The sequence below is a fragment of the Furipterus horrens genome, unplaced genomic scaffold, assembly GCF_987537825.1.
Source record: "Furipterus horrens unplaced genomic scaffold, mFurHor1.1.pri manual_scaffold_10, whole genome shotgun sequence".
NCBI lineage: Eukaryota > Metazoa > Chordata > Mammalia > Chiroptera > Furipteridae > Furipterus > Furipterus horrens.
Genome location: NW_028327180.1, coordinates 79,981,001 through 80,003,711, shown reverse-complemented (window position 1 = coordinate 80,003,711; position 22,711 = coordinate 79,981,001). Strand labels below are relative to the sequence as shown.

Here is a 22,711-nt window from a genome sequence, read left to right as displayed (position 1 = left end):
GGTCCAGCCAGAGTGGTTCCCAAGCCCATGCTTTTCCTTAGTCTGCTCTGTTCCTTCGACTGCGCCTATGATTTCTCTCTCTGGTATGCTCTTGATGAGTGGCAATAAACCAAGTTCTGTTCTACTGGGGATTTTTAAAATCTCATTTGCATGTAGTTTTGTGGGAGACAGACTGAGTGAGAGGAAGCCATGAACCCTTTGGTCCCAGGAAGCACTCCCTGTGTGGCAACAACTCAGTAAATTTCCAAGGTTCCTTCATCTCCACAGCTCTGCTTAAGCCCTTTACAAATACTTCAGAGACTGGAAATGGCCAAGGGCACGAACACAATGAAAACCTGTGATCCTGGTCACTTTTTTCTCTAATCATGCAATGATTTGTAAAGTTCACAGCACAGATTTTCCTGGCAAGTGATGCAATGGGAGCTTGCCACATTAACCTTTATTTTGAGTTTAATAAACTGTTAAGCCTGTTTTCCCCTTTTCTAAAGGTAACAATTGAACTCAGTCTTCCTACATTTAGGCAAAACTTCAGTTTACTTATTGGCAAGTAGTTGGGTCCTACTAGTTAAAACTATCCAGTGAGGTACATTTTATGTTAAATACAGTAAGCAATCCAAGTATTGGATGTGCTCCTGTCTTGGAAATAGTTCTACTTTTCTTACCCCAAACTGTACAAGAATGAGATGGAGAAGTTAAAAGAAGCCATCAAATAGGGAACATGTAGAAAGGTCTTTGCAGGTCACAAAGGGATTACAATTTGCTGTAGACTTTTCTTATCCATTTTCTCTAAGCAGAGGTTGGAACAAGGGCTTTTACATGGTGCTTATAGCACCTCTTTTTAACTTGCAGGACTGAACACACAAATTTATCTCTACTTCCTCCCCTTAACATTAGAACAAGTGAATCTCAAATATAACCATGGGGCAAACAATAGGTGAGGAGAGTGCAGGACCCTGGGAAAGCTCAGGAAATGAAGACGCCGTGTACCATGGAAGGCGGCAGTGGGTGTTGGCTGAATCTGTGGATGGAATCATTCAACCCCAGTGTATGCTCCCCCATCCAAAGCAGCTAGGTGACCGCCTCTCCTCCAACCCACCACAAGCCTGGCAATTGTTTCTGTGGAAAAGTTGAATCCAGACAGGTGAACTCCAGATGTGGTGGAGCTTGAGGGAAGAGATTAGGTGAAAGCTCACAGCCCCTTGCACTGCAGAGTTCTGAGAACACCAGCAGCTGAGTGTGTATCTTTGCCCCTCTTCCTCCCACCAGAAGATTGGATAATAGTTTTGTGGTGAAACCTATAGAAACTGATAGAAGCCTCAAACCAAAGAGCCTGTTAAAACACATCCCATCCTTGTGCACACTTCCAGTGGCTTCCTAGGGCCTTACACTTATAGACACACATGAAAAGCAAAGACCAAAACAAATAGAAACAAAACTCACTGAAGAAAACAAACAGAATGCAGAAAAATGATGACTAAGAAATACTTCATGAGGATGAGAGTATGAAGCCAGGACATGAGATATGTTTTATGCTTTACTTTCACCATAAGAACATCAGTTTCTTAAGGAGGCATAGACAGACATGCTCCGTCTCCCCCCACAACTAAGAAGGAATACGACTACCTCGAAACTAGAAACAACCAGAAGTTCCAGCAAATCAAACTGCATGGAAGTCCAGCAAACAAAGATATAAAGAAGAAATACTCATCCAGACAGGTAGGAGTGGTGGAGCCGGGGCGGAGAGGACGCGGTGTGGTGGTGGCAACAGTGGCAGCAGCGGCAGCAGCGGCAGGCTGGTGGAAAGTGCAGTCACATGTTTTAAAAAATCAGGAGGGACACCTGGGGAGCGTTCCCAGCTCCTCACCATACCTCAAAGCCCACAGTCCCAGCACTGGGGAAAATCAAGCTTCATTGCTTCTGACTGTGACCAGTGGGGGTTGGGATGGAGGCAGAAACTGCCAGTCTCAGCAGAATCCGCTTGTTTAAAGGGCCCCCATGGTCCTAGAACATCCACAGACTCATCCACTCTGGGAACTATGGCCAGGGCAACAACTAGAGAGGCATCAGTCCCATACAAAGTGGGAGAGGTGCCTGGAAAAGAGGCAGGTGCTGGGCAAGCAGCACTGTTCCCTCTCTGACCCCTCCCCCACATACAGCGCCACAACATGGTGAAATAGGTCACCCTGCACTGACCAATCCCTAAGGCTCCCCCCACTTACAACATAACAGGAGTGACAACTCTACCTGGGACGCGGAGGCAAACACAGGAGCCTGTCAGAATGAGGAGACAGAGAAGTATGGCCCAAAAGGGGGAACGGATCAAGGTTCCAGTGGAAGAACTAAGTGACGAGGAGATAGCCAACCTAACAGATGAGGAGATATACAACCTAACAGGCGCAGAATTCAAAACACTGGTGATAAAGATGCTCACAGGCTTGAGAGATATGCTTGAGTATGGCAAACCCATAAGAGAAGAAGTGAAGGCTATGCTAAGTTAAATGAAGGAAAATCCACACAAAACCAATGGTGAAGGGAAGGAAACCAGGGTTCAAATAAATGATTTAGAACATAAGGAAAAAACAAACAGTCAACTAGTGCAGAATGAGGAAGCAAGAATTGAAAAAAATGAGGAAAACTTCCCAAATTTTGTGAAGGAGATGAACATACAGGTCTGGGAAGCACAGAGGGTCTTGGGCAAGCTGGACCCAGAGGGGACCACACTAGGACACATCATGACTGAGATGCCAAAGGTGAAAGATAAAGAGAGTGTCCTGGGGGCAGCAAGAGAGAGGTGGAGAGTTACCTACAGGGAGTTGCCTATAGGACTATCAGCTGATTTCTCAGAGGACACTTTGCACAAAGGAAGGGACTGGCAAGCAGTATTCAATGGGATAAAAAGCACCCTACAACCACGATTACTCTATCCAGCAACGCTATCATTTGGAATGGAAGGGGAGATGAAGAGCTTCCCAGACAAGGTGAAGCTAAAGGAGTTCATCATCACCAAGCCATTATTATATGAAATGTCAAAGGGACTTACTTAAGAAAAAGAAGATCAAAACTATGAACACTAAAATGACAACAAACTCACAACTATCAACAACTGAATCTCAAAAATAATAACAAAATCCAACTAAGCAAACCAGAATAGGAACAGAATCATCGATATGGGGATCATTTGGAGGGTTATCAGCTAGGAGGGGGTAGGGGGGAGGGGGAAGATGGGAAAATGGTGCAGGGATTAAGAAGCATAATTGGTTGGTACAAAATAGACAGGGGGATGTTAAGAATAATATAGGAAAGGGTGAAGCCAAAGAACTTACATGTGCAACCCATGGACATGAACTAAGTGGGGTAGGATTGCTGGAGGGAAGAGGGGTACTGGGCAAAGGGGAGCAAAGGGGGAAAAGTTGGAACTACTGTAACAACATAATCAATAAAATATATTTTAAAAGTAAAAATGAATCAAAAAAAGAACATCAATTTCTTCTCTTAATACAGCAGGTTGCCATCCAGCAACCCCAGAGAGATAGGCCAAACAACAAAGAAGAGAGCCACTAAAATGAATTCCAATTTCACTTCTCTGCATCCCCATCTTCACTCCCGGAGTCCATGCCAGAATCATCTTGTACCTGGACCATGAGAAGGGCCCCCCAAACCCAAAGCTCTCCCTGTTTCAGACTAGTCTCTGCCAAATGACCCTACACAGAACACTTAATCTTTTTTAAAAAAAATCCTCATCTGAGGACATGCTTATTGATTTTAGTGGGAGACCATGGGAGAGACAGTGCGCAAGAGAATCAATGTGAGAGAAAAATCAATCAGCTGCATCCCCCGCATACACATGTGCCCTTATTAGGAATTGAACTCACAACTTAGGCATGTGCTCTGACAGGGGATTGAACCCACATCCCACCATGGTTTACTAGATGATGCTCCAACCAGCTTAGCCACCCAGCCTTGGAGAGATCTTTAAAAAAAAAAAAAATTCTATCATTTCAGACTTCTGATTAAACATTTTTAAATGGCTTCCTATTGACCTTGGCATAAAAATCCAATCTCCTCGCTCTGGTCAACAAGGTCTTGTATCATCATGTCTGTCTGCTTCTTCAACTTCATCTCCTCCCACCCTACCTGCCATTCCACTTAGTCCTCCTTGCCCACCTGCCAGTCATACCAGGTCTTTCTGGTGTTAGAAGACAAGTTTATTCTGCCTAGAGGTCCCTGTACATGGGTGTCATGGTGTTAAATTTTTATTGTCTGCCTCTCCCCACTCTGAGCCTTTTAAGGTACAAATTTATTTATTCAATAAATACTTATTGGGCAAATACTACATGTCAGGTATTCTTCTAGTTGTTGGTATAATAGTGGTAAAGAGACAGGCTCAAAGTTTCATGGGTAGAGGTGATGTGTGATAGAAGATGGAAAAATACTGATCCACTAATTCCATGAGGAGATATCAAAACTTCATTGGTGTTAGGATCATCATTTCCCTCGATTCGAGTTTCAATGTGAAAAATTCTAACCTAGTATATCAATGTCAATACCCTACTTGTGATAGTATGCTGTGCTTTGGCAAGATGTCATCATTGAGGGAACTGGATAAAGACTACATAGATCTATTATTTCTCACAATTGCATGTGAATCTACAATTACCTTAAAATAAAACACTTAATTGAAACATTCTAACCTAGCCCTGGCTGGGTGGCTCAGCTGATTAGAGCATCATCCTGTACACCAAAAGGTTGCAGGGTTTGATTCCAATCAGGGCACATGTCTAGGTTGTGGGTTCAATCTCTGGTTGGGACACCTTGGGAGACATCCGATCAATGTTTCTCTCTCCCTCCCTCTTCTTTTCTCTCTAAAATCAATCAACATATCCTCAGGTGAGGGTTTAAAAAATTCTAATTTAAAGGTAAGATAATTTAATAATTTATTCAACCTGCTTTTGTAGTACTAACCCCAAAACGTATTCCTCCACAGAATATTCTGTGGTTGACAGATACTCACTGATAGAACCTAGGCTAATAAAGGAAGTTGCCATTTCTGGTATATGATATCTTTTTTCTGAAGCTGAGAACATTAGACTCTGTTCTTAACCACACACAGCACATGGCCCATAGTCAGTATTCAATAAATATTTATTCAATGAGCTCACTATTTCTGAGAATGCCAAAATGACATCCAGCCACAGGCTGTGAACTCTAATACTGCCTATCGAAGCATTCCAACGTGGAAAGACAGGTCTATAAATAACTCTGTAAACTGCTCACAAAGCACTTAGGATGCCCAAAATGTACAGTTGACACTTATCCACATATAACAGTTACCCAATTCTCCCATACAAATTGCATTACAGTAAGGAGGGACAAAAAAATACTGTTAGGCCATCTATAAAATCCCGTATTTTAAATGGATACTGAAATAGTTCTGGTCTAATAAACCAAGGCCCTTTCCAAAAACTGACCAGTAAATCTGTGTTTGAGGAAGGATAGTTGCATCAGGCAGTAACTAACTACACGTGGACATGGAGAACCTACCTGACTTGTCAATTCTGGTAAAGAATGAAGTATCAATTTCCTGACTGTGTTTATTTTCCTTCTTTTTAGATAAGAGTTAATGGACAGAACAATCTGCGTTCCTATTGTACCAATCCATTCAGCCAATCTACATACTTAGGAACATTATTGGGACTCACATCCTTTAAAGGAATATTTAAATTTTATAATTTCACTTCATTTATTATAAGTTGCAATCGCTCCAAAGTTACAAATTAAAATTGACTAAAGTTTTGCTATAAACCAGGTCTTGTATCTGAGCATTTTTCTTCGATCATTTATATAACCATGAATACTTCCTCCTTTACCCCATTAAAGAGCAACTTTCTTTTTCCCACAGACTGTCTAAACTGAGCTCTTAACCAAGTCCGAGTAGTTGCTGCTCTTGAAGCCGATTAGCAAAATACAAAGTATTCAACGTAACACAGGAGTTGATTGAAACCGATAAAGAGCAGGAAACTGGAGGTAAAACCAGCCCTTGACCTGCCCCATTGTTCTGTGGCACACTGAGGCACTCATCACATTAGGTGGCCGCATATCTCATCTGGACTAAATACCAAAGCTGAATGCATCTATTTAAGGCAGATGTGGCCTCATCCTTAAATTTCCAGATTTAAATCACTGCTGTCCTTTCTCATTTATCTTCTAAAGTGGCAGCTTTTATAAGGGTAACCCAAGAAAAACAGGTTTCATATGGAGGAAGCAGTTGGGAGACTAGCATATCCTCCTCAATTGTGTAGAAGAGAATCTCTGAAGTTTAAATTTAGCAGACATATCAGCCCTGACTATTAACACTGTCTTTTGAATGAGAGAAACTAGATTTACAAATAAAGCCTAAAAATAAGACAAAATAAGCCAACCTTCTATAAAAATAAGACAAAAAAAGCCAAGTTTCTAGCTCTTCAAGCTATCTATCATCACTCAGCTACAACATCAAAACACTATGCAAAAGTGTTTTTTAAGGAAGTCAGTTTTGGAACTTACCTATAAGGGTGAACTATTTTTTCTGGTCCTAATTTTGGCATTGACCCAAAAGCTTAACGGCCATCAGAACTTCCCCTTCATCTTTTTTGAAACCTTTAGTTTGCAGAGACACTCCACACTCAGCCACAGAACCAGGCCATGGAAAAAATAAAAAACAAAAACAAAACAAATTCCTGTTTCAGAAAAATGAAAATTAAATCAGTTTAGGGTAACTGAGGAACTATGAGGAATCCCTTAAGTTCATGTTTCCTGCGGTCCATTTGAAAACAGCCATATTTAAGGGGGACTTAGTTTCAAATAAGTTTACCTGTATGTTCCAACCATTACTCATGACCTTTCCATTCCAGATATATTTTACTCCTAAGAATGGCAATTGATACAAAACCCCGAAACACCCTTTATCTCTTAAACTTGTGGCCTCCTTTACCAAAGAATAATGACGCCTTCAAGTTAAACAAGATGATAAAGTTATTTGGAAAATGGACTACCTAAAATTTCTCCCTTTGCTTCAGTCCCATTTTTCTGAAAATGTTTTTGAAGGGAAAAAATCATGAGCAGAAAACATAACATCTATGTCAGTATGGGCAGGTTTGTAATGTGTATGCATGATAGCACCAGGAAACAATCCCAAAATTAAATGAACAAATCCATTTAGGAATAAAATTCTTAGAAATAAATTTAACAATAAAAAGTACAAAACTCATACTTAAAAACTACAAAATATTTCCAAAAGAAATAGAAGATCTAAGTAAAGGGGAAAACATCCCATGGTCATGGGCAGGAAGACAGCATTGTTTAGACAGTAATACCCCACAACCTGATGGACAGATTCAATACCACCAAGCTGATTCTTTAGTTAGACATTAAGCATTAAGAAAACATCATTTACAAGAATGGAAAGTACTTCTCACACCTAGGAGATACTTTTGGTTTGTAGTCTAGGTTTTAGAAATTCTGAAACAGAAACCACTACATTAGTCCTTTGTGCCCCTAGGGCTCTCTTCATGTAAATTAAAAACTCACATATAAGCCCTCATATCCAAACAAGGCCCCTTCTGTAATATAACCTTGTCACTGCCAGCTTGATCAGTGGAAACAGTCCAAAGTCCACCTGGAAAAAAATATGCGGGGGTGGAGTGATGGGGGCTAAGGGAAATTGGAAAAAATAAACAAAAATGCTCCTTGACTTCCTTCCATAGGGTCAGAGATCTAAATACATAAAGAAGAAAATGCATTTAAAAACTCTTTAACACTGCATTTTCTTGGAAAGATTCTGCAAGGCAATTTCCTTTAAATATATAGAACAAATGCTATATTGTTCGATATGAATGGAGCAATTTATACAAGCCATCTAATGAGCAAAGTTAGTACAGTGCGTACCAGTCGCATTGATGCAACAGAAATGGGTTTTGTTGCATACTCTCTAGACCTAGTGAACCTCCCTTCATCAGGATTTAGGTAAAGAAGTTAGCCTCTCCTTTACTCTGAAAGAGATCAAAAGTTGAGGCAAAACTAGCTTTTAGACACTTCCTCTACCTCCCCAATCACCACATAAAAGCAATCTTTATTTAATAAACACACATACAGAACATTCATGCCATTGACAGGAATTTATTTTTCTATTAAATAAGACTACAACACTCTGAATTGTCTATTTAGAGCACACTTCCATCCAATACTAATGCTAATTAAGTTTTTTAACATCAAAAACAATACTCTTATGGAAAGGAAAAAATTGCTTAAGGAAAGAAACCGAAAGCTCTCCAAAATAATTAATTTACATTTGCAAATAAAAAAGGCAATATTATCCCTTTACACTGATAGACGCCACAGAATGCACCAATCTATACAGATTCCTCCTCATACAAGACATATTGCATTATATTCAGCGATGTGATGCATGAAGCTGTGTCCTGAAGGCACATGTACGCATTTACTTTGCCAAAGAGGATCATTATTTTAGTTTAGAGGACCATATGTTAACGACAGGTGCACTTAGTGGCTATCATATCTTTATATTCCTTATAAGCGATTGAGCCATCCCGCTCAACAGTCAGCACACTCAAAGGGCTGTATTTAGCAGGCACACACGATGGTCTTGGCACTGAGGAGTCGAGCTGCTTCTCATAGATGACGTTCTGCACCATGGTGTGAACTGGAGAGCCGTACCGATGCCCGACTGCCCTTGGACAGTCCCCTTTACAGTATCGAGGGTTATATCTGTGCGGGGCCACAATCCAGTTGTCCCACTTCAGTTGTCTAAAGCTAAGTCTAAAGTCATGGAGCTCACACTCATTTTGGGGAAAAAGAAACTGTTTGAAGTATTCACTCAGATTCAAAGTAGCTGGAACCAGAGGCTTCTTCAATGCTGAGCTGACAGTGTCCTGACCTCTCCGGTGACGGGTAAATCTTACTTCCTTGGCAGCCTCTTTTCCCGTGGGACAGGCAGACAGACCTCTCTGGGCAGGAGCCTGTGAAGGGCTCCTTTCATTCTGGAGGGAATGCCACTCGTGGTAAGTGTGAGCACTTGTGTCGTTCATATACAGAAGCAGTGAAGGGGGAGCCAGGGTAAAGGGATTGTCCCGTGCTGAAGGGTGCTGCAGCTGGTCTTTCACACATGTGAAATTCACAGACATGTGAATACTTCTCTTGGCAGAGGCCACTAGAGGCTGAAGCAGGGCAGTCACATCAATTTCAACCCATTTGTATTTCTTTCTAAATTCAAACTGTGATTTCAAGGAAAAGGAGTGTGGAGCTCTAGGGAGAGCCTTGCTAGAGGACTCTGGCTCTTTCATCGCCAGGTGGCACATGCATTTAGCAGCACCGGGGAAAGAAACTGAGTGGTTGAAAGTGTATAGCAAGACTGACTTGAGTAAGTGTTCCACAGCAGTAACACGACCCAGGTTAAACAGCAGGTCCACTGATGGCAGGGTTCCTGCGGAGAAAAACAATCCACCAGTAGTGCTTGAATACAAAAAAATTGAAAAGAACAGGAAGTCAAATCAAGGAATTAGTATTTCAGAATGTGCTTTCTCCCTCCTCTTTTCCCACTTCCCCAAACCTCAAAGAAAAGGTGGGGGCGGGGGGTGAGTTATACAGAAGATACAGGTAATTGGGACCATAGCTAATTCCCAGAAACTACAAATGGATATTTTCTGGTGGATATTTTCTCACCAGAAAGTCAGAACAGCTTTGGTGGTGAATTAAACAAGAGAATTATTACACATTCTTAAGTTTTAGAATCTTAATTAATTCGCTCCAAAGATAGAAGAAGCTAATAAGGAAAAAAATGTTTTTCTCTTCGGGAGTCTTTAAAGGGAAAACTATAATAAAAAACACTTACCAGGCTTGTTAAGCAGACATTTTAAGCCTTAATGGGTGGCATTAATAAAGAATGCTTAATTGTCTACATTAATTTGAAATATTTGAGATGGACAACAAAGGGGGCTCTAAAACCACCAAAATAAGACACCAAGGAAGGAGGAAGGGTTTGAAAGAGCCACCACTGACCTATTGGGTTAGAACCATGGAATACTGAAAAAATAAATATATATATAAATATATAAGCACTGCTTCTTCCACACACACTCACCAAGGTGCTGACTCAAACTGTTGATTCTGTTCTTGTAAGGACCTACTATTTGGAACCAAGACTTAGCTTTCCTCTCACAGAAAGTAACAAGCCAGGGGAAAACAGCCTGTGTGACAAAGAATACCCATAGCTATGAGACATTTTAGGCACATTTTCAGGCCAGCATTGGTAGAATGGGAAGAATAAACAACTGGGAAGTCCAAATACCTGGCTTCCAGTTTTGATTTTGTGACCTTGTACAAGATGTCAACCTGCTCCAGTAGCACCTTCCTTGGCCTCTAGAGCCATTAGGTCTCTTCTAGCTCTAACATTCTATCATATTAGCCCACCTTGACCCATGACAGCACTAGAAGGAACAATAAGACCAAGTATTAGATTTGTCTGAATCATGATACTGAGTATCATGCAAAGTAAACTGCAATTCAAGGAGCAAGGCCCAGCTCCTTTCTGTAATTGAAGGGCAGCCCAGTCTAACGTCTTCCCTCCACCCATTAACCAATCTGCTCCTACAGACCTGTCACCTGGTCCACAGAGGTCTGCTTGTGCTGGACAGAAGGGGAGAAGAGCCGAACAGTGTTGTAGAGGTGACTTCTGTTGGATTTAGGGATCCCCTCCTTGGTAGCATACGCCTTATAGAGCCTCTTCATGTAGCGCAGAGCTCTGGAGTCTGGCTGCAGCCCAGGGGCCCCACCTTGCCCATCACACAAAACTTGTAAGAGAGGGGAAACAGGGCCAGATCTGTCTTTCCCACCTGGAGGCTGCAGCAGGGACCAAGGTTCAGCCTCGAATTCCAATTTAGCACTAACTGCAATCTGAGCTTCTCCCCTAGAAGCCTGAGAACCAAGGCTAATAGGAAAACACAGCCAGGAAAAGCAGCCAAACCAAAAAAGGAATTTGCTGGAGAGCGCCATAGCTTGCAAGAACTAGCAAGGAACACAACCATACGTAAAAGCTAGTAAGAGCCTAGGTTGATCTCTTAAATAAATTTTAGGTGTGTGGGTGGGCTAGGGTCACTTCTGTAATCAGACCTCAAGGATGCTTAGCTGAAGATAATTTTTATCAGCTGTGTATCAAACAGCTGATAACAACCCACTATCCAATTTGTCCTCATTAGATACGGGTTTATTTGGTTATTTTGCTTTCCTCTTTCATTTATTTAAAACCTCTTAAGTTATCTTTATACTAATGCACCAGCTATGTAGCTGAAAGGCTAAGAGAAATTAAGAAATGATCTTGAAATCACGCATTTTTTTTTTTTTTGAAATTAGGATTTTTAACATGTTCCTTAGGTGCTTGCTGAAACTTCCAAGGCACATGGAAAAGCTAACTAATTATTCATGATGATAGGAAGATCTGTGGATATGCTATTTATAGTATCACGTTTCCCCTTCCTGTCTCTTCATCCTCACCATCTCTCCCACTTTCTGGTGCTTAGATTAACTATTTACCACATATTGATTTGGAGGGTGGGGGAAAGTCACAGATGGCATTGAAATTCCAGAGAGCAGAGAACTGGTAGGTTGCCCAGTTCTCCCAGGTGGCTTAGTAGAGAATATGGACCTGGAATACGTACAGCAATATGCTTTAAAAAAAGAGGACATCACCTTTGACCTTGACTCATTTTTAAATATAATATCTTGATGTCTTTACTTCGTTTTGTCTGCACATTCACCTGTACAGTTTGGTCAAAAGGTTTAGAGACGTTTGCAGGTGCTAGCAAGTACATGAAAATTTTACTTTTTGTTAATCACTCAAATGGTGGTCAAATTTCCTAGGGTATTACTGTTCTTAACTGTTAGAAGTATTTATGTTCTCACCTGGGAGCTGAGACCAGGCTAGAGATCATGTTTTAGAAAAATGAGACAAAGGTGAGCCATGAATAGCAGAAACACGGGGATATCCAGTGCCACCCCTAAAGAGACTGTGCTGGCAGAAAGGCAACCCACACTCCTGGTGCAAGATACTGAATCAGTCCTGGCTGCTGTGGCTCAGTGGACTGAGCACCAGCCTGAGAACCACAAGGTTGCAGTTCGATTCCCAGGCGGGTTGCAGGCCAGGTCCCCGGTTGGGGGTGCGTGAGAGGCAATCGATTGATGTTTCTCTACCCTTCCTTTTTCTAAAAATAAACGCTTAAGTTCCTGGCCTGCCAAGCCTACCTGGCCTCTGGCTAAGAAGCAGGGTTATAAGATGGCCAGCAATTCCATGAAGAACGCATGTACAGACCCCGCGGCTGCAGAACAGTCAGCTGCACAGGGCAGCAGCGTCCTTAGGTAGCAAGCGCCTTCCCCACAGGTAACCCACCACGGGCACCGTCGCTCGCCTTCCCCTACCCCGGCAATGAAGGGGAGAATGGAGGGCGTCACGACTTATCCCCCATCCCTCTTTCCACCCTCTCCATCTTGGGGACGGGGAAGTGGCGCGAGCTGGATGCCATGCGGGTAGCCTCGTCTTTTACTGCCACTTAGCAGCCCGTGATCAATTGCTTGACAAGTATTTGGGGGCTCTGGTGGTTGTATCTGAGGAAACGTTTTTACTCCACCCTGGGGAAGTCTACACCCCTCCCGTGGAGTCCCCGGCGGCGGGGGCGGCGGCAAAGGGAAGACCCAGATCTGAGTCCCCGATTTTGGTACTGGGGTCGAGCCGGGTTTCAGCTACCGCGCCAGACGGTGTAAAACCTGGCGTGCGCTGCCGTGCGGAGGCACCCACTCGAGCCTCAGGGGCGTTCTCCATAGGTGGAGGGCTCCCAGGTGCTCAGCGCCAGGCCAGCGCAGCCCTCGAGGTCGGCGGGCCCCTTTCTCATCACCTATTTGTCCCCCTCAGCACACCACCACGTCCGGCGGCTCCAAGACGGAGAGCTGAGGAGAAGGGTGAGAGCCCGGGGGACTGCCCCGGGGCTCCAAAGCGCGCCCGACGACCATCCTCCGTTAGGCCCCATCCCCCAGCCCAGGTACCGCCCAGCCAGTCACCCCGCCGGAGTACTTTCCTCCAAAACCCGGGCAACGGCGCCTCCCCCGGGGACAGCGGGAAAATAGTATGCCCGGAAGTGATTCACGGCCTCCTAGGCCAGCTTCCGGTTCTACCGGAAGTGGCGGACAGAGGCCGGTGGATCCCGCGGCTGTGGAGGGCGAGGTGACCCTGGTGCGGGAGTGGGGTCCGGTCGCGCGGTCCTTGTGGCCCCTGGGAGGGTGGGCGCCACCTGGGCTGGGGAGGACGACGAGCGCGGGGGCAGGCCTGTCCCGGTGCGGGCGGCGCGTCCCAGGACTGAGCCCTGCACCTGTCCGCCCTCGGTCCTGCAGGCGCCGCCGCCACCATGGGCCGCGAGTTTGGGAAGCTGACTCGGGTGCGGCATGTGATCACCTACAGCTTGTCGCCCTTCGAGCAGCAGGCTTTCCCTCACTACATCACCAAGGGCGTCCCCAACGTGCTGCGCCGCATCCAGGCGTCCATCCTGCGCGTTGTGCCGCGTGAGTGCCTGGGCCGGGGCGGGGGCGGGGGCCGGACTCCGGTTCTCCGTGGTGACTGTGGGCCCGTCGCGGAGCGCTCGCCGTACACACGGTTTCCCACTAAAAATTCTTCAGGGTCCTTGAACTAGTCATATCATCGTCCCCATCTTACAGATGAGAAAACTGAGTCACGGAGAACTTAAATGAGTGGTCCAAAGTCACTTGTGCGACTCCGTCTCCCTCTGAGGTCTTTACTCCCTTCTTAGCGACGAACTGTTTTGTGATAATGTGCAGGAGATAGTGGTGATAGTTGCATAACATTGTGAATTGGTTAAGTGATGAAGTTTGTTAATTTTATCTCCACTGTCTCATCAAAAATATTTACTGTTTTTCTTTTTTTACCTTAACTAATTTTAAATGTGCCATAAGGGAGAGATCGGGAAGGTTTGGTGACACTGTTTCCCAGGTACCCTTTTCTTTTGGTCACCTATCAAATGGTTGTGTAATTAACCTTTCTTGATCATCTGGTTTAAAAATGTTTTTTTGTTTGTTTGTTTTCATTTTTAAACAAGAAACCCCAGAGCAGAATCTGTTGTGATTCAGAGAAGGTGGGGAACCCCTTTGTCTTATATATGCTCACTAGTTTTTCTCACTTCCTATTTTTAAAGCGTTTGTAGCATTTTATCTTGTCTACACATGGGGGACCCAGGAGTTTGAGAAATCCAAGAGGAAGAATCTGGCTGCCTATGAAAACGACAAATGAGCAACTCATTTGGAGGATGGTTCCTTGCCTCTGAAAGGCCCTTCTCTGGAAGAGGAGTCTACACTGTAAGGTCCTGAAGACACAATAAACTTCTTATAGGCTGCAATGTTGTGGTTTTGCATTTTTGCGAGTAGAGAGAGTCCTTGGTGTGACTTGCTTATGTTCAAGTTCATGAACTCCCTTCCCCAGATGAGCCCTGAACAACATTGGCTAGCCTGGGAGTTTGGTGAAGGAATGGGGCTCACCCTTGTTCTACAGTGTAATCTACAAGAAACTGCTGCAGCCACTCCTGCACCCTGGCCAGCTGTGAGTGGCATGGACTGGGGAGTGTTAGTTCCTGACCCTCTGCTCCTGTAATTAGACTAAAATCTAACTATATGGTCATTACTATGTGTCAGGTACTCTTCTTAGCCCTTTACACAAAGAAGCTCTTTTAAACCTCAGAACTACCTTTGAACTATCATTCCAGTCGTTTTGTGGATGAGGACACAGGCACAGAGAGGGTAAGTCATTTGCCCCAAATTATAAAGGCAGTAAATGGTAGAGTCTGGCACTAAAGTTTATGCTCGTAAAGTAAGGCTATACTGCCTTTCCTCCTAAGGTAGTCGTTCCTTAGCCCGAGAGGGAGTCAGCTATACAAGGAGATGCGACCCCTTGGCCTGTAGACCCGGGGCAGCACCCTGGCTATTTGTACCAGGTTGCTAACTGGTTTGTAGTCATATATGCCCCATAAACCACAACATATTTACTCTGGCCCTTTATGGAAAAAGTTTACCCATGTTCTGCAGCCTTTGAATTACCTTTTTAAAAAAAAGTATATAATATATTTATTACAGGGCCTCAACCACAGACTTAATAAGGGGGGAAAAAAGCCACAGCTAAAGACAGTCCTATACAGAAATCAAGACAAGGACAGACCATCTAAGGAAAAAGTGAAGATCTCTTAAGGAGAGACTGCACAGCGGTCAGGGCTCTTGGCTGGAGACCTGTTTTGCACAGTTTCCTGGCAGGTACTTCTTAGCAAGGCTGGGAGGTTCTTCCAGAGTTCTGTAGCCTGTGTGTTCAACAGGCTATCAGTGCTGGGTTCTAGTAGGCTGTGGATAGAGAATAGGATGGTCCTGATGGTGGATAGAGAATAGGATGGTCCTGATGTCCAGGGCAGACCACTGTCCTTTGGGATGTCGGGGCACATGATCCTTTCGTTGTCCACATTGGGGTGGGAGCAGGGGGTGAGGAACCTCACTGTGGGTGCATTGTACAGGTAGACCCTGGGGAACTCAAGGGTGAGCTTATGCCTCGGGTCTTCTCATACTGCGCCAGCTGTTCCAGGGGTGGTCCCACCCACTTGAAAAGGTGGTCTGATTCAGGGAAGGCAGAAATGCCTGCGTCACCAGGCATCATGGGGGTCATCAGCTGCTGTAACATACCCACCACCGTCCCCTTGCCCATGGGGCCCCAAGGGTGGCAGCAATGCTGGCAGCGCTGGCAGGGACACAGGAACGCGGAGATCACGACTAACTCAAAAAGGCACCTTTTTTACTTTCAACAGGAGTTAGTGGTGTTAAGTGTTGGCAGTGTTAGGCTTCTGCTTCCCTGCTTCATTTCTAGAAACTTCCTCTCCTTGAACAACACTTGCTGGCCCAGAGCAGTAGCTTTCACTGTAGCTCAGCTTCTGTCCCAGGCTGTACCTCTCCTTATTCTAATGATTGTTCTTGCCTTTTAGGAACCAAGTTAAAATACTTCCAAACAAAAAAAAATTGGTAAGATAAATTGCATTGATTGTGAGGCAGGATAAGGAGGAATGGCCAAGTGACAGCCTTGGGCCCATACCCTTTCACTTGCTTCCTCTGTCATACCTGCCTTCCTGAGCTTTGTACTTGTTGCCCGTGAAAAAGATGTGTTAATACAAAGCCATAGGGTTGCTCTGAAATGAGTAACACGAAATGAGTTCGGCCAAGTGGTGTAGGCTTAAAGGATGGTGATGTGATGAAAACTCACCAAACATGGTTTAATTTTCCCATTTGGCTCTTTGTCAGGGTTTATTCTCAGGGCTTGCCTGATCTGCAGCACCTTTGGGTCATGAAGAGTGATGAGTGCTGTGGACCTGAAAACGATGTACATGCACCCACCCATAACTGCACTTTCAACAGATTTCACACACCAGGGGAGGACCACAGCCATTCATGAGTCTCACTTTCTCCCTCTGATTTCAGCCCCGAGCTAAACTTTCCTAGGGGAGATGGCCACCCTTTCCCACCTTCCTGGCTTCATTTTATCCTCAAACTTTGACTCCTTTGGAAATGCCAGCTGAAAGTCAAACTTAGCCTTTCTCAGCACTGAACTTGTTGGTCTGAATCCTTTTACCCCGAGTACCCTACTGAGAAGCCCCTGCAGCAAGCCCCATGCATGCTGCGCTGCTGCCTTTAGATGAAACTTAAAGGCTGTGAAGACTGCCTTTCACCAAAAGGTGTCCCCTAAACTTGGGGACACAAGAGCTCTGTGTAGCAGGGTGCTAAGGTGGCGGTGGTGGTAGGCTGTGGTGAGTTGTCATAATTCACTGCTCCTGTACATGATTTGGGATCATTTTAGAGACTATTTGTAGAAATCCATAAAGAAAAGGAAATGGGTAAAATCTCAAAGAAAGAGGGGCCACTGCTGTGGGCCTCAGGGCATATAACCCACCCACCCACCCGCCCACCTGGGTCCTTCAGCCCTGGGTGCAGCTCCTCCACCCGCCGCTGGGGGCACAACCACTCGTTTGTGTTGCCCTTCTCTCACCTAGCAGTGCTCCTAACCCAACCAGGGCTTTCACCTCTGGGCTGCAGGATGTGGCAAAGGGAGCTCTGCAGTTGGCCAACAATAGTCCTGGAGATACAGGTCTTCCTAGTGCAGGCCCAGGAGTCTGCCAGCTCCAGCCAGGAAAAAAGCAAATACACTTTGACCCTTTGTTGAAATTTCACCTGGAAAAGTTTTCCCATTTCAGGAAAGTCATTTTTTATTAAGACATGTCCTGCTCAGGAACAGCGAAAGTTTCCAGTTACTGCCAAGCTCTAATGGTTTCTCCACCTTGAATGTGTTTCAAACATCTGTTCCTGTACCACAGCCTCTTTCTCCCATTTCATTCCAAAGCAGAAACTCCCTGGCAGCTGTGTTCAGCATTAACCAAGCTATCAACCAGCAAATGTGCCTCAGTCTCAATTTCTTGTAACTTAATCACTTGAACCTCCAAATGTCAGTGCCTGAGAGGCCCCAGGAATCTCCTCTTATCTGATGGACAGGACAAGAGACTAAAGCCCAAGGAGGGGAATGGCTGGCCGGTAGTCAATTACCCTACCCAGACCCCACTCCCACCTCCCAGCCAAGCATTCTTATGGCTGAAATTCCTCAAGGCTCTTAGGCCTTTTCCTGGAGGAAGGAACATGTAGTTATGTGTTTATTCACTCAGCAAAACACTTGATTGCAGAGAGCCCATGACATTTCAGTTTTTTTATTTTATCAAGTTTCAGGAATAGGTCTTCACAACCACTCAAGGGGTATAGGATGGCTGTGGACAGCTGTCACTTTAGTTTAGTGTTGCCTGGATGCCACTCTTTAAGTTTGATTTAAAACAACAGGGTTAGTTTAAACCCCTAACAGTCGTTCTTCTACCGGCAATAACCGATGGTTCTTTAGTTTTGGTAGGAAGTGGCAGACAAGAAAGAGGCGTGAGCCACAGAGGCTTCTGCAGTGTTGTCACACCCACGACAATGAATGGTCCTTTTTTTCTCCATGTACAGGGAGGGAACTGGAGCAGTGGTGTCTCCCTCCAGGCCTGTCTCCAAGGTCCTGCAAGGACTGGAACCAGGACAGACAGATCTGTGGTGACACCCTGACCAATCCCAGTCCTGAGGTCCACCATACCCTCACCTTGGCTGTGGTATTGGCTTTATTAACACAAAAGGCTAGTTTGATTTTGCTTGGAGTACAGGAAGGCAGAAATGGAGGATCAGGGGGAAATGCCCCTCTTTGGAATGAGCAGTTTCAAATCTCGTTTGGCACATCGCTCCAGGCCGATTATGGGAGGCTGACAGAGTCCACAGGCCCAACCGGCTCTAGGACATCACGTTGTTCAGTCTTTTGCTTATCTAATCGGATTTGTTCTTACCCAATGTTCACTAGGTCACCACGTAGCCTCCTCCCCACCCAACAAGAGTTCCTTGTTAAGCCCCTACCTGGGGTCATTCAGGACCCAAGCTCGGGGTAAAGGGAAGGAGCAGCTAACTAGTCGCACACTTGCAGGAATGGGTAGGTGGCTTTGGCAGAGGTCTGCTTCTCAATGTTCCTAAAGTGCAGGCAGCAGTGTTTCCCTCCAGGCCTGGCTGCAAGGTCCTGCGAGGACTGGAACCAGGACAGACAGATCTGTGGTGACACCCTGCACAACCCCAGTTCTGAGGTCCACCATACCACCCTCCCCCTTGGCAGGAGGATTGGCGACCTTCTGTCAGCGGTGCCGTATCTCCTTACTTTTCCTTGGTGAACAGGTAGGCTCTCACCAAATATCCGACCTCTGAAGGTGAGACGGGCCTTGGAAACAGGTATCAGCGAAGTTTCCAGGGAGATGACAGGCAGAGAAGGAATCGCTGCATTTGTTTTCTTGGCTAATCCTTCTAGGTCACAGGAGGATCTAAAGTCCTATAAATCTCCTTACTCAGAATGCACACTTTTCCCCCCAAATTTATTAAAATGCCCATATCATCAGTACCCATAACTACTCATGATTTAGGTTCATGCCCCAAGAAGCCAGCAGGAATTTTGGGCTTTGGAGACAGCTCAGCCCTAGGCCTGCTTCCTGGAGGCTGCTGGGAGGACACGCCCTTCGGGAGGCCCTAGTCACCTACTGCAGGGAAGCCCGTTAAGTCAGGGGTTTGCAATGTGGTTTGTTCCCAGCACCAGCTCTCCCACTTATTCAGGAGTCCTCGCTCCCAACTCATTCACAAAACAAATCAGTCTACTCATTCAGTTCACCTGTGGTTCACATAAGTCCCACATCAGTCCTGATGGCCCTGCCCCTGGGAGAGGACAGGGAGACAAAAGAGTTTGAACTTTCCACAGCTGGGTCTCCACTCTTCAAGGGAGATCATCTGGAGCAGAAGATGAGGGTGACAGTCGATCTACACAAATGCGGGGCTGGGGCACTGCAGACCTCGTTTGCTGAAGTGTCGTCCCACAGCAGGGAGATAAGTTATCCAACTGCTTGCAATGAGAGCTCAGTGCCTCTTTCCTTGAAAAGCCTGCAAGGAGTCAACACTATTTCTGAAGACCTCATTTTCAGAATTCTATTTTGATTAAAGTGATCTCACTGAGCTATTTTGGTATCTACATGTGGCTAGATGCCTGGCCTACCTCAATGGCTTCACGTGGCTTCCACAGGGGAGAGGGCAGTGCTGACTTTTGCTAAAATGGGTGAAAGAGTCCAAGCCAGCAACATAATCAAAGTCCAGATCGGGGATCAGTAAATACAACGTGCCTGAAAGGCAGGCCTTGAGCACATTCCCCTGGTAGGCATTAACTTATTAAACCAACCCGAGTGCAAAAATAAACTTTGCCCCATGTCACCTGGCAACCATAAAAGAGACAGATCTCAGTCTATAAAAGGAAGTGGGACTGTCCCTGGCTTCCAGGCGCCAGCATCCCCCGTGTAAAGATGTGGCACCTCAAACTCTTTGCAGTGCTCATGGTCTGCCTGTTGCTGTGGGGCCAGGTAAGGAAAGGATACAAATGAGGATGTGGGGGCGGGAGTGCTGTGAGCAGAACCGGAGCCAGACACAGTCCGTCCCAAGGGATGGCTCCTCTGCTCAATCTACAGCATCCTGGGTAAGGGCGGAACTCTTCCCTACCTGAGGCGAATTTGTCTTTGCCCTACAGGTAGATGGCTCCCCAATTCCGGAACTGAGTTCAGCAAACAGAAGGCTGCGGAGAATGACCCCATTTTGGAGAGGGGTTTCCCTCAGGCCCATTGGAGCCTCCTGCCGGGATGACTCCGAATGTGTCACCAGGCTATGCAGGTACTCCACAAACTTGGGAGCAGTGCTGAGCCAGAGGCCTGGGAAGCTAGGCAGAGATCAGCGCACACACAGAACTAAGAATAAAATTGGGATGGAGGACTTGAGGCTGGGCCCTCCTTGGAGAATCCCTCAGGAGTTGAGAGTGGCTCCACACAGGTGCCATGAGAGGAGCACCTTCCCTCCCTGCAGCCTTCCCTAAGACTAGGGAGAGCAACCAGAGGGAGGAAACGGCAGGCTGGCTCTGGGCACTGCTCCCTTTGTCTTATGAACCTTTTCCTTTCCTTCAGAAAGAGACGATGTTCCCTGAGTGTGGCCCAGGAATGATGCACAAACCAGGAGAAAGGAGGACAGCGCTCACAACAATGCTCCGTTCTATGGAATATTGATTAACTGCATGATGGCTGGAGACATTTAAGTGAAGCAATCTTGTGTTTTTAATATTTAAAGACAGATGTATGCTTTAAATTGGTCTCCGTTTCTTTTTAGAGTGTTGATATTTTGATGAGCATAACTGAACTTGTCAATTTAAGAGTTTATTTTTCTACATATACTATTAAAGATCTCAAATTTGAAATTTTTGGTGGCCTGGAATTTAAGCTTTGAGGGGAAAAGGGGTTTTGTATACTACAGGAAAGAAAAAGACAGCACTGCCTAATAATGATGCATTATTTCTCAGTCTTGAAAACTAACAATGACTAGTAACAAACGTAGTGAGAGTTAACACACAGCAGGCTTCAGTTATGTTTAGTAATACCTATGTGATAGCAAGTTCCTAAGCTGTGGCCCTGAATCCTAACCCTTCACTCCTTGTGAAAGAGCTCTTCAGTAAGTTGCCAAAGATGGGCAGTGTTGGCATACCTACCCGATGATGTGCCCACGTTTGTCTGTGACTGAACAGAAGGCAGGACTGGAAGAAAATCTAGTTTAATAAAACAGTAAAAGTCCAAGGCACCGAGAAGAGCAAAAAGGATTTGTCTGAGATTTCTGTTGGAGCAGGGCAAAGTCTCATCTATGCAAAAAGACCCATGAACTCATGGCCAGCAAAAGTACAGAATTTCTGTAATCAGAAAACGAGACCTGGACTGGAGGGACCAGACTTTATAAGAAGAGTAGCACTGGAGTCTAAAACACAAAACAGAAATTACATGAAAAGGGCAAAGTGAGAATTGACAATGTTTATAAACTTTAATACAGAAAATCTATTTAATATTTATTAAACTTAGTTTTTCCAGCTATGGTTTGGCATTATACAAAGCATCTTAATGACACAGTAGAGTTAAAAAGATCTTTACAAATTGAAATGTGATACCCTTGTCTCCAAATATTTTAATTGCCATAAATTTATTTAAAAATACACATTAAACGCATGTTTGACATTCTAAACTTTCTATAATCTCAATACCACAAAATACATATAATATATTATACAGATGTGGAAAAATCTAGTTAGTATATAATACTTTGCTCACCATTAACAGCTTTATTATGTGAAATGCACATACTGACTTAGAAATCCTAGCTTTGAACCCCAAAGTACCTCTGAAATTTTAACATATTGCAACAAATAAAATCACAGTATATAATTGAAATTTTGGTTGAAAATGTCAGATGCCTAAATATTTTGGGCAAGAGAAATGTAAAACAAAGATCTGGATCATGTACAAAACAAAGGCATCCAATCAGACACTAACAGTACCTTTCTGCAGAATCAACAAGGCTTCTAATTCAACAGCGGTGCTACCTCCCCTCCAAAACCCTCCCCAAATATCAAACCATTATTCACCAAATAATTCTAATTTCAAATAAAAGAATTTTCAATAAATATATAAGCATTTCCATCCTCCATATACAAAATTTCCTAAAACCATTCAAAACGGAGGCTAGATAGAAATTTTCATGACTGTGCTTACCAACCCCATATCTGGTCCTCAAAGGGGGTGCCTTTCCAGGCACTGCCACTTAGGCCAACTCTGTTGGTGAGCCCTGCCCCCGCCCACCCAACCCCAACCCCAGTACTGTTGAATGCTCATGTCAATGACTTGCCAGGTGTGTGCATCAAGTTGTAAAATAGGGACACTTCTTGAACAGCAACGACAAACTCAACAGTATGGATAATCATGGCAGTGACTTGAACGGCAGCATTTCCAAAGAGATACATATTTTCCAGAGAAGAACATGGCAGGCAGAAAATACCCATCAGTGAATAGCTGAAAAGAAACTCCACGTGGAAGCAAGACAAGGTCAAAACTGAGTAGTACTAGAATTTCTGGGTGGGAATTGTTTTTTCCCCCTCATGCTCATCTAGAGTACTTTTTGTTTCTTTTTA

General features: G+C 44.7%; 3 protein-coding genes and 1 pseudogene across 5 annotated transcripts; 2 read left to right on the top strand and 2 right to left on the bottom strand.

The window, feature by feature from the left end:
* Nucleotides 1-8,295: 8,295 nt before the first annotated feature.
* Nucleotides 8,296-13,091, bottom strand: GDF9 (growth differentiation factor 9). Of its 2 annotated transcripts, XM_090288346.1 has the most exons (3): nt 12,939-13,091; nt 10,650-10,826; nt 8,296-9,478 (listed from the first exon to the last, which is right to left on the bottom strand). In XM_090288346.1, the coding sequence occupies exons 2-3, from the start codon at nt 10,780-10,782 to the stop codon at nt 8,523-8,525; spliced, it is 1,089 nt and encodes a 362-aa protein (XP_090144472.1). In that variant the 5' UTR covers nt 10,783-10,826; nt 12,939-13,091; the 3' UTR covers nt 8,296-8,522. The 2 variants fall into 2 exon arrangements, with proteins under 2 accessions (XP_090144472.1, XP_090144471.1); XM_090288345.1 differs by lacking the exon at nt 12,939-13,091 and having other exon boundaries at nt 10,650-11,291.
* A 119-nt stretch (nt 13,092-13,210) lies between these two features.
* UQCRQ (ubiquinol-cytochrome c reductase complex III subunit VII) lies at nt 13,211-14,447 on the top strand. 2 transcript variants are annotated; one of them, XM_090288347.1, is made up of 3 exons: nt 13,211-13,264; nt 13,432-13,599; nt 14,247-14,447. In XM_090288347.1, exons 2-3 carry the CDS (start codon nt 13,446-13,448, stop codon nt 14,339-14,341), a joined length of 249 nt encoding a protein of 82 aa, XP_090144473.1. In that variant the 5' UTR covers nt 13,211-13,264; nt 13,432-13,445; the 3' UTR covers nt 14,342-14,447. The 2 variants fall into 2 exon arrangements, with proteins under 2 accessions (XP_090144473.1, XP_090144474.1); XM_090288348.1 differs by having other exon boundaries at nt 13,220-13,273.
* Nucleotides 14,448-15,306: 859 nt separating this feature from the next.
* On the bottom strand, nt 15,307-15,751 carry LOC150000818 (ubiquitin-conjugating enzyme E2 C pseudogene; annotated as a pseudogene).
* A 4,225-nt stretch (nt 15,752-19,976) lies between these two features.
* LEAP2 (liver enriched antimicrobial peptide 2) lies at nt 19,977-20,959 on the top strand. The gene is made up of 3 exons (XM_090288343.1): nt 19,977-20,081; nt 20,246-20,385; nt 20,673-20,959. The coding sequence occupies exons 1-3, from the start codon at nt 20,025-20,027 to the stop codon at nt 20,707-20,709; spliced, it is 234 nt and encodes a 77-aa protein (XP_090144469.1). The 5' UTR covers nt 19,977-20,024; the 3' UTR covers nt 20,710-20,959.
* The last annotated feature ends 1,752 nt before the right edge of the window (nt 20,960-22,711 follow it).